The sequence below is a fragment of the Lepisosteus platostomus genome, chromosome 12, assembly GCF_059453375.1.
Source record: "Lepisosteus platostomus isolate fLepPlt1 chromosome 12, fLepPlt1.hap1, whole genome shotgun sequence".
In the NCBI taxonomy this organism is placed as follows: domain Eukaryota; kingdom Metazoa; phylum Chordata; class Actinopteri; order Semionotiformes; family Lepisosteidae; genus Lepisosteus; species Lepisosteus platostomus.
Genome location: NC_142622.1, coordinates 6925477 through 6941718, shown reverse-complemented (window position 1 = coordinate 6941718; position 16242 = coordinate 6925477). Strand labels below are relative to the sequence as shown.

The 16242-nt window shown below is 37.3% G+C and overlaps 1 protein-coding gene across 1 annotated transcript; it reads right to left on the bottom strand.

The window, feature by feature from the left end:
• Positions 1-1873: 1873 nt before the first annotated feature.
• Positions 1874-14943, bottom strand: decr1 (2,4-dienoyl CoA reductase 1, mitochondrial). The gene is made up of 10 exons (XM_088600650.1): positions 14791-14943; positions 13960-14162; positions 13500-13557; positions 12992-13078; positions 11235-11382; positions 7752-7851; positions 6039-6111; positions 4709-4855; positions 3818-3880; positions 1874-3725 (listed from the first exon to the last, which is right to left on the bottom strand). The coding sequence occupies exons 1-10, from the start codon at positions 14881-14883 to the stop codon at positions 3666-3668; spliced, it is 1032 nt and encodes a 343-aa protein (XP_088456776.1). The 5' UTR covers positions 14884-14943; the 3' UTR covers positions 1874-3665.
• Between the last annotated feature and the right edge of the window lie 1299 nt (positions 14944-16242).

The following is a 16242-nucleotide window of genomic DNA, read 5'->3' as shown; positions in this document are numbered from 1 at the left end:
CACACTGGGTACAAATGAGGTTGACTACACATACACACCTTTTTTGTAAAGTACTGTCTACATTGTGTGGTGTTGTCTGTTGTACTGTGCATGTCCCAAGAGATCAGTGCCAATAAGAATTCCAATGTACATGTATATATGGCAATTTACTCCTCTACTCTCTCACCCTATCGAAGCAGATACCATTACCTCTTTCACGAAACAGCTGGAGGACATCCCTGGATCACATAGCTATTAACAGAAAAATTAGCTAGATGAACCAAATGGTTTCCACTTATTCTTTTTTCCATATATTTAAATATTTTAATAGTTTTCCACCTTGAAACAGTTTTGATAAAGCACCTAAAATCCTCTAACATTTTTCATATGGGCATTTAAAACATGGACATAGCAGTTCTTTTATTCCATCACCTTACCTACATTTTATGGATTAAGTAAAAATGTGTGTTTTTTTTAAAGGAAGATTCTAATAATCCCATTACATCTTTTTTTTTCTGGGGTTTGCACATTTTTAATAACATGCTCTCTTGTCCTGAAGTTCCTGCTGTGTTTTCAGATCCACAATAACCTACTGCTTCGGTTTTGTGGGCACAATAAGTCCTGCAATGGTCTATTTTTAATTTTCGCTTAGCATTTTGGTCCGCTTGCCGGTGGCATTATGAATCATAATCACAAGCTGGTCTTCTACAGTTATATTACTTGGTTCAGTGGTCAGCTATTATATACTGTATATGCTTGATGCTTTTATCCAAAGTGACTTACCAGATTACAATCACCTACTTTTCTTTCCATACAAACCATAGTACTTATTCATACCTCTCCATAGGGACAGAACTGTGGAGCAAACTGGGTGAAGTCCTGTTCTGTGTGTCAAGTGTCAGATATTTTCCCATATTTGCTGTTATTGGAATGCATTGTAAATATATTACTACTGTAATTCAGGAGGACCGTTTCTTGCTTCTCACCGTGTATAACTTTTCAGATTTTTACTGCCAAGCGATCTCTACTTTGAAAAAATACTCTCCGAAAACAGTTTTACTTTACACTTATAAGGCCATGTAAAAGCTTTGTGGTGAGTGAGTGGACTAACAGGAAATGGAGGATTTACAGTAAACCCATTTAAGGTATTTATTTTCATGCAGAATTTGTGGACTCCCATTCCAGTGTAAAAATCCCCGACCTTGAGGAACCAGGGGCTTTCTATGAAGCGAGTGCAGTGAGGCGGTTAGCACCTGGTATGAATTCAAGTGAAAAGGCGGACAGAACCTTTGAAAGGGCAACTCAGAACTCATGTAATAAATGTAGAGCACCATTTTGACCCGAGCCTCTGTGTGCGAGACAAAACCAGATTAACTTGAACTTCATTGATAACATACTCTTTTTTATGAATCCAAGCTTATCTGTGGGACACTAATTGTGTTCTGAATTGATCAACACAGATCTATCAAGCCGAAGAGTGAGATGAAACATTCCCAAGTCATGAGGCACTTTTCTCATTTTCTCAGCAAATTAGATTACAGATTGATTGAAATGGTTTAATTCTTACACTTATTCTTTGGAAGACGTCCTTAATTTCAGGTCAACTTCAAAGTCTATGTACGAAATTGCAAATGGATGCCACTTCAACCAACCAGTATTTCAGAAATATGACCTTTTTTTAAAAGACAAATAAAAAATTACTTATGACAAGGTCCTCTCATATGTTTTCCAAGGATTCAAGTTCATCTTTTTAAAAGTTATTTGAGAAATTCAATTTAATCTGCTAAAACCTTTCTGGCGAACATGCCTAATACATTTATGATAAAAGAGCAACTTCCTGGCCTACAGTATTACTTGTGAGATGTCTAGATGAACAGAAGGATAAAACGTTCAAAACCATAGAACAATAGTTTATTAAAGTAAAAGCTATAAAACAATCATTTATGAGCTATACAGGCAAATCGAAAACATTGCTTTGATTGACAGAACTGCAATACTGCTAGAACTGCAGTCGAAAACCGTCCAGCATTCATTGCATTGAACATTACCTGAAAACGATATGATCATTTAGCTAAATGTTAAGATTAACGTCCATAAATGACGCAGACCTCACACAATTTACAGGTACAATAAAAGTGACCATACAAACTGAGAAAGATCTTTTACATGGCTGGAACAAGTCCCCAGCCGTGTTGTCAAAGCTAATACCCCAGCTTCTTTTAGGGAGCAGCTGGATAAGATCCTCACATCAACCAGCGATTAGCAGCCAAATGACCTTCTCTTGTTTCTCATGACCAAATAAAAGAAAAAGAATGAACAGGCTTCTCTAAAACTGCTATTGTTGAAGACTATGAAACAAAAACAGGTACTTTAAATTAGCACGGGTATTGATAACCCTGGCTCTGTAAAGCTGTTGTTTTCTTGCCTCATTCCAGCTGTTAATGGCTAAAGTGGTTGAAACGCTTATACTGTAGATATAGACATTGTTTAATTAGGAAGACTTGACAACCCTCTCAGATCCCTGCTCATTGACCATTTAAGCCTGCTTATAAAACCTTACAAACTGCAACACAGCACAGAAACTACTCTTTCAGTCACCATAAAAAAAAAAAAAAAAAAAAACCTGCTCTGGGCTACAAAGCCAATGTGTGTGACTGGCTTTTAAAAAAAGCACAATCTTTTTGCAGATTCGAACCAACTGACGGACTGTAAAAAACTCTGAATCAAAATAATTATATTCATTATGGCTTACCAGATCCACTTAAGTGAAGAATTAAAGAATTAAATTAACCTAGAGTAAAAATGTTCATGGCAAATTCATCTTCACTGGATAATAATAAAATAAATTTTATTAAACCTATACTGTGTCACCATTCATGAACATCAATTACAATTAACCATATTACAGAACACTGTGGAATCAAAGTCCTAATTAAAAATGTTATAAGGATGTAATAACTTGTAATAAAATGTAATGTAATAAAATTAATCTGTGACAACAGCTTTTTTAAATCAATTTATACTGTAACATATTGATACATGTAGCTGCTCTATATGGCAAATTATGAAGCTTTTTCTTCCAAAAAAACAAAAGCAAGGTCTTTTATGATTTTTGAAAACTATGGAAAAACACAATTTAATGGACAGGAATTTCAGCATTAAGCAATTTATTGAATATCTTGTTGACAGAGACTATGGATGATTAATTTCTGAGACAAATATTTATATAGAGAAGTACTTCTTTGTGGTGCTTTTTCCCCCTTTAACTACATTATTGGATTCTATATAAACTTGTAATACGCATCCATTTTGCTGGTTAGAAAAATACTCTGGAATTATAGAGGATATAATGACTCTAAGAAGGTCCCAAATGTTGGGAACTGCTTTCCATTAAAGGAACGTGACGCATCTTCTAGACAAGAAATTGCATTTCTGGCTTTTATGCCTCTAAAATGAAAGCAATCAGGAGTCTAAAGTCATTTCCAGATAAGATAAAGTTACAATTGTTTATACATAGAATGGATCTCAAGGTTACTTCAAACCAATATGAGCCCTTGAAGAAGCAACAGGATTTATTTTTTTTTAAATACTACAAAATCAATGCTGTTGGTGCAAATGCATGCAAACCTTGGCTAGTGTCAAATTTCCAATATTATTTTTTTCTTGTCAACTAAAAGGCTCATATTTTATGATCCCCTTGTTTTTCTGATCATCGCTTCAAGCGTGGCCCACTGATCCTTCGTAACCTACAAAACAGCAAAAGAAACGTAACTCAAATACACAAAGAGTGATTTCAAAACTAAAGATTTAAGGCATGCAATCAAATGGAAAAAATTACCTTCTTCAAGTCATTAAATTCACCTGCCATTGAGACATATTCCCCACCATCCATTCTAATAACCTGTAAATAAACAAACGTGAACACTAGGTTAACTGCTCAGTTAAGTGCATAGGTAATATTTTTCCTTTAATTGCAGAATTGTTCCTAGCCAGATAAATACCTAACACAGAGATGGGGTATTTGATAAAAGTGTCAAGGTACAGCAGAACCAGAGTTTTAGGGTCAAAGGTACTGTAAATGAAAGGAGAGGTTAAAACCACAAGCCAGGAGAAGAATTAAATAAAATGAACTGGTATTGTTGAAACCTCTCCATACATTTACAGATTTTTGTAAAGTGCATCCCTCAGATGTCAAATCTGGATGGTCTCTCACAAGTGTTTTTTCCTCAACTTCTTACCCACCTCTTTGCTTCATATGCCTGCTCCCTATCTCGCTTTCCCACACACCTGAAGCTAAGACACTGTGGGTCTTATTTCTGTCTTCTTTTTGGTGCAGGATTAACCTTTACTTGCTCCTCTACAGTTAATGCACACTGAAACAGCTTGAACCTTGGACCTTGACAGGAAAATTAGTTTCATGCCATCTTGATGGGTAGTGTGGCACTGAAAACATGGACAGCTGAACTATTTAAGTGACAGTAAAATCCATATGATTCAAACCTTAAAATAGACACTAAAGTCAAATAAACTACAACATCTTTTCCAATGAAACATGAATCATCAAATTCAGTATAGTTCACAAAGATTCAAGTACTGTATTTAAAAAAAAAAAAAGATAAAACTGTCTAAAGACGGTCAGGATGCTCCTGAGGGCGGACCTCAGGAAAAACTTTGTAGAAAACTGTACCAAGGTCAGCTCATGAACGTTGATGTAAGGATTATAACTTACCGCGCCAGTCACCCAGGTGGCATAGTCACTGCATAGGTATGCAGCAAGGTTGGCTATTTCTCCTGGAGTGCCCAAGCGACCAGTGGGTATCTTCTCCAGCACTGCTTTCTCAAACATTCCAGCAGGGTCTAAACGGCTGAAAGCACCCTTGATAAAAAAATAAAAGGAAAAAATTAACCTTAAGAACCTTTCACGATATTTTATAGGGGGGAGTAATTAAATATACTAAAAGGTTTTCAAAAAACATTTCAGTTTAAATGGTGTGTCCATCGCTCATAAAAACAACCTCGTATCAATGAGATGCCAAGTCTGCCTTTTACCAGTAAGCTTCATCTTCAACCTTCAAAGTCAAAAACAGCCACAGATCAAATTGATTAATAAATTAACAAAGGGGAAGTGGGAAAAAGCAAGCACTTGAGAGAAGAATCAAAAAGAATCAAGGTCCAGTTGAAGAAAAGGAAGATAGGGAACTGCTAAAACGGGTAAGAGAAAAATGTTAGAAAGATCATGCCAATGTAGGGTGCATTAAGTTTGTTTTCCCAGCATTACAGCAGCAAAAGAACAGTAAAGTGTTGCAGATAATAACAGGGAAATTCTAGAAAGTTTTTAGTGTAGCCTAATCAAGAACTATCATGTTAAAACCGTGCAGTATTAAGAACATTGTGTGGAATTCCTGATCACCGCTTTATAAAAAATATATTATGAACCAAAGAGCAACCAAAGATCCGAATCTTACAGACTTGAACACAGACAACCATGAGAGGACCTGATTTAAGGACCTTCAAAACACATTGGCAAAATACACCCAGCAGGCTTCTGAATCAACAGTGAAACATAAACAAGAGAACACAAGTGGACTCTATGGGGAAGTAGGTTAAAACTGAGATCAGGGGGCATTTTTTTATACAGAGGGGATGTGGAGATCAGAAAGTAGCTACCCACCCATCTAGTCAAACCTGGTGCCCGGTCTTCCTTTAAGAAACAGCTAGATTAATTCCCCAGATCAGTTAGCTACTAGAAACCAAACAGGACAGACGGGCAGCATGGCTTCCTGTCACTTGTAATCATTCTTCCGTTTTTCCCCATGACAAACACCTTTTATAGCAAGACCACACCGTTTTAATTGTCCTTAAAGTCATCCTGCTTTCTTAAGAGACCACTACAACATGACAGAATGCTGCTTTTTCTAGTCTAGGATCAGGCATTTGGACATCTGAATTTCATAAATCTGTATCTCCTCCACAAAGCCGCCTAAGCACGTAACTTACTAACTGCTTCTTCCCTCTGATTTTATATTATAAAGCATTCTTCAGCCAAGTGCACAAGTTACCTTAGTTTTTATTGGCCCGGGCTGAATCACATTAAATCTCATACCGTATCTCCCCCATTCTGCAGCAAGTGACCTATGAAGGAAAGACAGAGTAAATCAGTGAAAGAATATAGTTGGTTTTAGAGACCAAAAAAGTACAGCAGCAAAAGGTAATGGATGTACTTACATTAGCTGTGCGCAAGTGTTAATTTTTCACATTGTTAATTTTAAGGAACACAGACGTATAGGAACATGTCACCAGCAAATTTCTGGTATATAAATTGGTGAAGGAGAGACAATTAAATCTGAAAATAAAATTAATCATTAAGGCCCATTATATTTCATTATACTGTATAGGCATCATCCAGCAGTAGCAGGAGTAGAAAAAGTCAGATGAAATGTACAGTACATAATATATTTAATGCCTCTTTTTACATGCAATATTGCAATATTGGCTAGTCTGGCAACCCTGTTTCTAGAAAGATCAGTTTTACCATGGCAAGACTGAATGAAACAAAGTTAAAAGCCTATTCAGTCCTGTGATTTTTGTCTAAAACTGTAAAGTAAATATCAGGCATGTCTACAAAGAAACAGCACATCAAAGACAACCGGTCTGTTTTCAGAACTGGAGATGAAAAGGAAATAACATACCAACTTAAAAGAACAGAGCTCTTACTTCTGTCAGGATATAGGTCTTTTAGGTTCATTTTACCAGACCAAGGTGTTAAAAATACCAGCACTCTGCCTATATTCATCAATGCTGAAAACTCACTGTGATCCAATGATCTCTACACATGCAATTGCAGTCAAGGAAAAAAACAAAAAGCTGCAAAGAAATAATAGTTTTCCTGGCATATAATTAGATGCTGCGATGATTTGAGAATCACAGCTGAGATCTTCATCAGAATATTTATCTAGTCTTAGTAATATCTCCAAGTTTATGAATAATCAGCCCATTTTTGCGAGTAGATTTGCATTTTTATTTACTTGACAAAAAGACTACAATGGAGTGCATATTTATTAATAAGGCTCCAACTAGGCTTTGATGAAAACCAAGTGCTCTCTGCCTCCCCACAACACTGAAATGGATTCAAATTATCTAGATTGCGTTGCTTTCATTTCCGAGACAATTCTACACCAGTAAACAAAGCACACAGTACATGACAAAACTGTTTTTCTACTATAATTTATTTCAAACCTGTCTATAAAACAGGAGTAGTGTACCCAGTACTACATTGATTAAATCTTGCACATTATGAGTTTTTTAACATTGATATAAATTAAATCCCTATTCTGTTACTACACATTATATCAACAATTTGATTTTTTTATCAAGTTCCCCTCATGTCTGTCCTCCTACAACACTCAACTCTACCCATCTGTAATATGAATTTTAACAACCTCACCGAAGGATTACAGTTTTACAGAAGATCAATGGGCCTAGGCTTTCAGTGTAAAAAAAAACATTTGTCAGCTATACATTCATTGCATGAGTTTTTGACAAGAATGCTCTCATTTTAGACACTCTAAGCACTTGTAAAATAATTGGGCAGGAATGTTAAAGAGGCATACATTAAATATTATCACAGATTATGATTTTCAAAAAGGTCCTGAACATTATTAGCTCTGATATACTCATCTGTAGGAGTTCTATTTCTATACTGTGCTGTGCAACATGACAGCATGTGAAGAAGAAACTGGCCACAGCTTACATGGCTTGGAAGACGTACTTACTTGCACATGGTTTCAACTCCTGCCTTGGCTGAGGCACTTGGGACCACAAACCCCGAGCCACTCTCTGCATAGATTGTTGTTATTGCCAAGAAAGCTGCACCTAGAGACACACCGCAGAGCGTTACTCTAGATTGCCTCTGAGTCTTCCCAAGATCTGAAATGAACTCAAGACGTTTGGTGGAGAAGCTGCATTTCTTTAGTCTCGAAGAGAGATGTCTACTTGGAGAATTCATAAGGATTCAAAATCCCTTCAGAAGTTGGCAAAATCAACCCAATGAACTGCACTGAAAGCACAAGTAGGGAATGCAAAGACGGGCAGTTAGGACTGATAATAATGTGTACGCCTTAACTCAATTAAGGCTGTCTGGAGCAAAACCTTCAGCCATGAAGAATGTGATTCCCTGGAATCTTTTTAAAAAATACAGTAGCTGGATGAACTACCCAGGTCAAGAACAAAGTGGATGCCTGATCTCTTTTGGAACTCCTTTGCTACCACTCTCAGTCAGCCCACAAGAGCATGTGACGTGTGAAAAACCAAAGGTTTTCGTGTGCTGTGCAATTTTTTTATGATCCTTAAAATAAAATCCAAATGAAAGATTTCCCATCAGAATATGCCACTCCGAGCTCTTTGGCACAGGCCATTAAAGAAAATAACTATGAATACAGATCTCGAATATAAAGAGAACAGGAGATGAATGATAATTCACTTTCCACAGTCTAGCAAAGCAATCATCATGGTTGCATTAGTTCGTAAAACATGTCAAGTCTTTACTTCTATTTGTAAAGAGAAGCTTGTTTTTCAAACTCAATAGAGAGCATTTTTTAAAGATATGGTGCAAGAGGCACTCTTCCAGAATTATTTTTTAAAATGACAACATATTGTGTCGCCACCAGTCCACTTAAAAATGTATCACCCAAAAACAAAGGATATTGATGAGGGTTAAAGGACTTTTAAAAACAATACTGTGGAAAATACAACTGCTCTATTGCACGTCAAGTTAATGTGCAAAATATTTTATAAGGCTGCATGACATTTGGAAGGCTTTTATTTTACAATCCATACTTCAAGTTAAGTATCAGGAAAAAAAAAATAAAGTAATTCAAACAGTATATACCACATTTAGGAAATATTAGTATATGGGCCAAGAAAGAACTTTGCTAGAAGTATTTGAATTCAAAACAATTTCTCAAAAATGCCAATAAAAAAAAAGTTAACTCAGGGTTTTAATAATCAAATTCCAATGGCATAGGGAAACCAGGAAACCAATGGCCTACAGAAACCAGGAAAAGGATAGCTTAACAAAGACATACATTAACTTGTTTTTTATACTGTTTTAAAATCATTTCCAGCACCAGTTCCAATTAAATCCAAAACAGCCTCTGATTTTTAGTACATCAACATTCAAAAGAAGCCCCCTAAATGGTCAGATAATCAATGACAGAAAGAAAAAAAAACAGGAACTTTAATCATTTTGCATCTAGTAATACATAGTTAAGAATAAATTACATATAGTTGTGTACATTATATTAACTAGAACTGGGCTTTGCCTCAGCATGCAGGCTGTCAAGGAAAAATGCAAGGTTAAATTCAGGCTGGCAAGGACAAAGAACAAAGTACTTTATGACCTTCGTGATCTGGGGAGGATTCTCAGAAAAGAGCAGCAAGTATGTAAATGTATAATCAGAGACAGGCAGAGGTGGACCCATGAGAAAGAACTCTTGAGAACACACACTGTCAAACTCGTATGGGATGCAGGTAAGTGGAATATAGACAGAGGGTCTATTTACAAATGACATCTGTAATTGTCTCTGTCAAAAATCTCGATAATCACAAGGTATAACATAAACACAATACAAGGTACATACAATAAGATAAAAACCAGAATTGCAAAGTACAACTATGCGATAAACAGAGTTTTCCAGAAATTGCCAATAAATCGGTTTATGTAGTCTGGATAAAGAACATTTTGGCTTGAGACATGTCTTGACCAAATGAAAATCCTGTGCAGCATCTTAATCAGGTGAGAGGAGCTGACTAGCGCTTTACTGCCCTCTGGTGAATAAAATGTATAAATATAACTAGAAAAACAAACAGAAATATTAATTCTGAAACATCTGCCAAATAGCTTGCAATTTCCTCATAAAAATTCAAGCTAATCTTCAAAAGAATTTTTAAAAGTTAAGGATTTTTTAACTTCACTTCTAAAAAAGGACAGTCTTTTGAGGGTAACTACTGTAGGGTAGTAACTGCAACTGATAAATAAATCAATATAAAATGGTAGTCTAGCTTTATTAAATAGAAAGCAAACGTACATTTCTGTAGTGTATAAGGCTTAATGTTGACTGGACTTAAACCTTAATCCTTTCTTATAGCCTTGTTAAAAGCTCAGTAGGTTGTCAAGACAGCACAGTAAATCAGAATACATTTATAAAAGTCCCTGACAAACACTACATTTTTTATCTTAAATATTTTGCCTAACACTAAAATTACTGTTTATTCCAAAAAATCCAAGCCAAATGTTAAGGATTTTCAAACAGCCAAATAAAAAATGGGACATGTAAATTTCTGAAAAGCATTTGATTAAAATGTGTGCTCCTAACAATGAAAAAGAACCGCAAATCCCGCAAAGCCCTCTTGATTCATATACTGTATGCTGGTAAAAAAAAGTAATGTTACCTCAATGCACATCTGAAATCTTACTGAAATTAATTTTATTGAGTATATAGCAATTAACATAATGTGAAGATGTATAATACCCTTGGAATTGTACTTCACAATTATAAATTCACAGCTGTGTTTCTGACCAACTGACAGAAGTATGAAATCTAAAATCTAAACATTGTTTTTTTAAATATAGTCATTTATACTGCAGTACTATATACTTTAGCAAGTACCAAAAACTGCAGTATGTGGATGTCAATTAAGGCATTCACCCCCAGTAATCAAAACTATATTTTAAATCACTCTTTAATAGTTCTACAAGATGTTGCTGCTCCAAAGCATAACACTTGTTAAAATATGGATAATGGTAAAAACTCAAATCAATGTAAACCAACAAGCATACAATAAATGGATAACATTCCCACGCAATCTGGTAAACAAAAAGGAGAGAAATCAAATAATTGATTCTAATTAGGAACAGCACACCATTCCAATTGCAAAATCATTGACAATTATCCAGCAAAATTAATTACAAAAGTAACCATGCTAACTGTTCTGATGTACTATCATTCAGAGGGCCATAATGTTTAAAACCCAGGCCCAGTTTACAGCGAAGTTTTAACAAATAACTGCACATTAGATGGCCAGTACCTTACCTTAAATTTCTATTGGGTGAATGAAAAAACAACTCTGCCACCAGGCACCAGGTTTGTAATTGTGACAAGTTGGGGAGAAGAGAGTCAAAGCTTGATTTCTTGATTTCTCGCGGGCCTTTGTCCAAATACTCCCTAGTGGCAAAAATACCCTCCTGAACATCTTACCTTTCTCTGCTTTTATAAGCTGTTTCCCCAGCTCGAGGGTCACATACGCAGTGCCATTCAGAACGATATCCGTTATGGTTCTCCAAGCGTTGGGAGACAGGCCCTCAGATGGAGAGATGAAATTGCCTGCAGCATTATTTATTACCACCTAATAAAGCAGAGAACGAGTTACTAACCAGAAAACCGATTCACGCAACAGAAAAGAGATCATAAGGAAACAATCGGTAAATGCCCTTCTCGTTCTCCAATTAAAGCTGATTTGGGATTACCCCTCAGCAGCACGCCGCTGAATACGAAACACCTGACAGTTTAAAAACATGATATAACCATGGCGATGTTCCAGCTTTTCTAACAATGAGAACGCGGTCGTTAACTCAGACGAGTTAAGATTGAACAATAAAGCCTGTTTAAAATATCACTAGATATGAGAAAATGCAACAAAAACAACTGAGTGATTCATCTGCATAGACAAGAGCTACAACACGGGTTTATAGATAACTTCTTTTCATTTTAGCTGTTGCAACATTATTGCTATATGAACATTCCTATTTGGGGGAAACCTACAGTATTTGATTTGAGCGACTCCATTTTTCACCAGGACTAATTGTGCTGATCACAGCTATAGATGTAAATGACTCATTCATTCCTATCCGTTAACAGACACCCATTTCTTTCAAGTACAGCTGGAAGCAGCAACTCAGAGCCATGACTTATTAATATACTCCACATATTTCTGATCTCATTATTTTTATATGTGTAGCATTTCAAAATATTTCAAGATTTTCAACTAAAATATGCTTCTGATTCTGCATTGTTTGCCTTTTTCTCCCCCCAAAATCTAACATAGATTAATGTGCAGAAACAGAAAAGGATATCAAGAGGTATCTGTTTTAGCCAGTAATCCCTCCTTACTATAATCATATTGTTATCAGACTATTATATGCTCTGTTGTGATGAAACGATGAAAAGATCATCAGCATATCATCATTACATTATCCCACTCAAAAGAATGAAATAAATCTGGACTTCTTATAGGAAGCACATCTTTTAACAAAACATTTAGTAAAGTAAGAAACTACTAATCACTACCGCAATGTCACTTTTACCTGGGAAGTTTGAGAAACAGACAGGGAAAACAATATACTAAATAAATTCCTTACATTTATATAGTGCTTTTCTGGACATTTCACTCAAAGTGCTTTACAGGTAAACTCCCCTCCATCAACACCTGGATGATGCGATGCCAGTAGGCTCAGCACATCTCAGCTATCAGTGGAGAACAGAGTGATGAAGCCAATCATCAGGAGGCCATGATTGGTAATTTGGCCAGAACACTGGGGTAACACCCCTACTCTTCCTGAGAAAAGCCCTGGGTTTTGACCACAGAAAGTCAGGACCTCATTTTTCCGAAAGACCGTGCCATTTTTACAGTATAGTTTCCCCATCACTAAACGGGGGCATCAGGACCCATAGACCACAGAGTGAGCACCCCTACTGGTCCCACTAACACCTCTTCCAGCAGCAACCTTAGTTTTTCCCAGGAGGTCTCCCATCCAGGTCCTGACCAGGCTCACACCTGCTGAGCTTCAGTAGGCTGCCCGTTGTGAGTTGCAGGGTGACAGCTGCTGGCCATACTACAGCTTCAAGTAAGATGGAGAGAACCATTTGTTCTTGCGCTTCTCAAATAAGAGAATAATTTTTCACATCTCTCTTCACAAAAGTGAGCTCACAAAACTCCGGTGTGAAGCCATACGTACATCAGGAAGGCCTGCGACCTTGACGAGCTCAGCGACAGCAGCTTGTACAGACACTGGGTCCCTCACATCGCACTGTACAGCGTGCACCTAAAGGCAAAGCAGTTGTGAAATCATGTCCAAAATCACACAAAGAGCAAAATGTAACATGCATTGGCTTTAAAGTAAACATAGCTCAAACACTAAAAGAAAAACTGACGTACAGCATTTATAGCAGCTCAAAGAACTAGATTAGTGATGAGAAAGCTATGTTACTGTCTACTTTATGCCTTAATGCCAGGATATTTTTTTTAAATACAGCAACTGATCATTTTATCACAGAAAGATTGATATTGAATAAGGGTTTAACCTCTAGAACACACAAAAAATATTTTTAAGAGCAGGTAAAACTATCTCAAAAAACAGCTGCAGCCTCATTAACGCAATGGTGTTTTTTTCCTGTGCTTTATTATTAAAGTAAAGGATATTTCCAAAATATACTAATTCTTAGTTTTAATTGAATTACATTTACCTTGTTTCCTGTCTGTTTTGTAATTTCCTCAGCCGTTTGCTTCAAGACATCCAACTTTCTAAAACAAAAAAAGGACACAAAAATCCAACAGTCTAGTCAATAAATCTAATAATTATCTGAGATGTGAACAAAACCCCCCAAAAAAAGTTTTCTAGATGAAATCAAGCCCTGACTTTTATGCTCAAACTCAGGTTGAAGACGAACAAGGAAAAATAATATATGTCTTTAAGAGTTTTTAAACAGGACAAAACAATGACGCTGCTAGACAACATTTGCAACTGAGGGACAAAGTCTACTATCAGTTCCTACAAAAAAACAAAACGGCAGTGAAGACTTGCCTAACCCTAACTCTACGAAGATGAACCCCGGTTCAGCGCAGAGTCACAAATTGCGCTAAGCACTTGGGGGTGCAGTTGTGCCAGCGCTCTGCCTGCGCTGTGGCTAAACCCACACCACCCACCTGCTCGCAATAACGCATTCCGCACCCAGGGCGGAGAGGGTGGCCGCCATGCCCTTGCCCAGCCCGGTGCCCCCTCCCGTGATGAAGGCGACTTTGTTCTTGAAGGAACCGGGGGGCAGCATCGGTCCTTCAGCAGGGGGGAAGAACGCAGCCTGCGGATGGGCGCTGCTCCGGCACAGCGCTTTCGTCCCACTGCTGAAAAACTAAGCGGGAGCAAGCAGACCCCCCACGCATGTCAAGTTCTGGGACACGCCAGAAACTGGTACTGTACCCAGATCAATGCGAAATGAGTTGCTTTACTTTAAAAAAACAAAACAACAGAATGCTCCGTTTTTGAAACATTACATGTGAAGACATTCCTAGTTTTTAACGTTATTATTTTTGTTGGGTTTTTACGTGAAGGTTGGATCGACTTTACACCCTCCAAAACAAAGTCATGTATATAACCTTCTTCCAGACACATTAAGATAATAACTTAAAAATGCTAACTTTTTCACTGCTTTGTAAAAAAAAAAATGCTACCGTCTAAAATTAAGCTGGGGGAAAAAAAACTACAGCGTACAACTACTGATAACTTTTCTCGGTTTCTAAGAAACGTAGCTATTCAATAAAATGTCAGCTGAATGAAGCAGTGAGTTTTAAAACTCTCCTGTAGGTTTCTCTGCCACATAAACTCTTGAACTGTGATCCTTCACAGTGCAGTAGTAATCATCTACTACCTTTAAACATCTAGAGACAGCTTGTTATTGCCTGCGTAAAATCCACTTGATCAAATCAGTAAAGTATATCTATTAAGAACATAACTTCAAGATTCTGCTCTAAGTTACGTACCTTTCTGTGCATGCCATATCTGAAGGCTAAGGCTGAAACTGAATTGGTATTAAGTGAAAAAGGATTAAGTCTACATAAATATGCCGCAGCCATGTTTCGCAAACTCTAACACGACCTTACGTTTTGCAAAGACTATATCAGTGATGCCGGTCTCCGACTGCTCTCTGCGTGACGTCACTGAGGTCCGCCCGCAGACGTCTGCGCAAACTCTGCGCAGCCCAGTGCACCTCTGAGTAAAGATGATATGACTGCAGCTGTAAACCAGTACTGAGCCGTGATGCGAAATACCGTATTCATACAATACTATTATTATACAGTACTGTCGTTTACAAAGTACTAGGTTCGTCCTCAGCAAACTTGAGATTAAGTTTTTATTGTAGGTCATTTATTTTACTGGATTCCACTGTAAAGCTTGTGGACTGCAAATGTGATTTATCATACAGAAATTAGTAAAATTGCCACATATTGTGTGATTAATAATTAGAGCGCATGCTCTGGTGCATAAACAATACAGTGTTCGGTTCTGTTGTGAAAGGGAAGTTAATTAATTTTGAGAGCAGGAACGGTACAGGCTCATCTAGATTGTGCTAAAGGAAAACCAATAGGGACTATTGCTTTGTTCTATCGTGACTTTTGGTAGGTTAGTTTGAGACTGAGCTGTGGCTTGATGGAAGTCAAAGAACCACTGGGTTTCATTGGAGGAGATAACTATAGAACAAGACTGACCTGAGGTGCCAGGCAGGAGTTAGACCCGAGAAGACTATTAATATAAAACGACAGTAGCGGCGGTACCACCTTCTAACCTGATTCAGAAGCTGAGCAAGGACTGAATTCCAGAATCAGGGCTTTTAAAAATTGCGGTCACTTTATTTACACTCTCCTCCATCATCAGCCCGCCTGAACCTCCCGCTCCACATCCCGGGTAACACCACAGTCCGCACATTTTGACACTTCAGTGACTGGACAACAAAAGAAGACATGGACCTGTCTTCTGACGAAGTATCGATTCAAATGTGCAATGAAATCTTCTAGGTCTCTCGAGAAGTGTTTCCTATCACCTAGACCTACAGTAGAAGATTTCATTGCACATTTGAACGACACAACAACACATCATATTCGCCCTCAACACTTCATATTCGCCGTAATATTGTAATTTTAAGGGGAAATTATTTGCTAGCCCTTATCATATCCTTTGTTCGCAAAGATATAATCGGGGTGTTAAACCACAAAACCCTAAAGTTCTGAAACTTTGAAAAAACCTTCAAAATATTCAGCTTGGATACAAGAATATACCAACCAAAATCTCATGTTCGTGCCCAATGTGTGGTCATTTCTGAGTGCCATACGTATTGGGCTGAATCTCTGATTTTCTTTCCTCCCACACATGATTATTATCACAGATTATCACAGATCATAAACATTGGCCCCACTGTCTCTGTGCAAGCACGGCAT

Bases quoted from the DNA above. Each gene is read 5' to 3' on its own strand.
- decr1 (XM_088600650.1), bottom strand. From the start codon at position 14,883: ATGGCTGCGGCATATTTATGTAGACTTAATCCTTTTTCACTTAATACC. The intron at 7,852-11,234 runs GTAAGATGTTCA...GTGTGTCTCTAG, and splicing joins GCTTATAAAAGCAGAGAAAG to GTGCAGCTTTCTTGGCAATA. The intron at 6,112-7,751 runs GTAAGTACGTCT...TTTCCTTCATAG, and splicing joins GGAGTTGAAACCATGTGCAA to GTCACTTGCTGCAGAATGGG.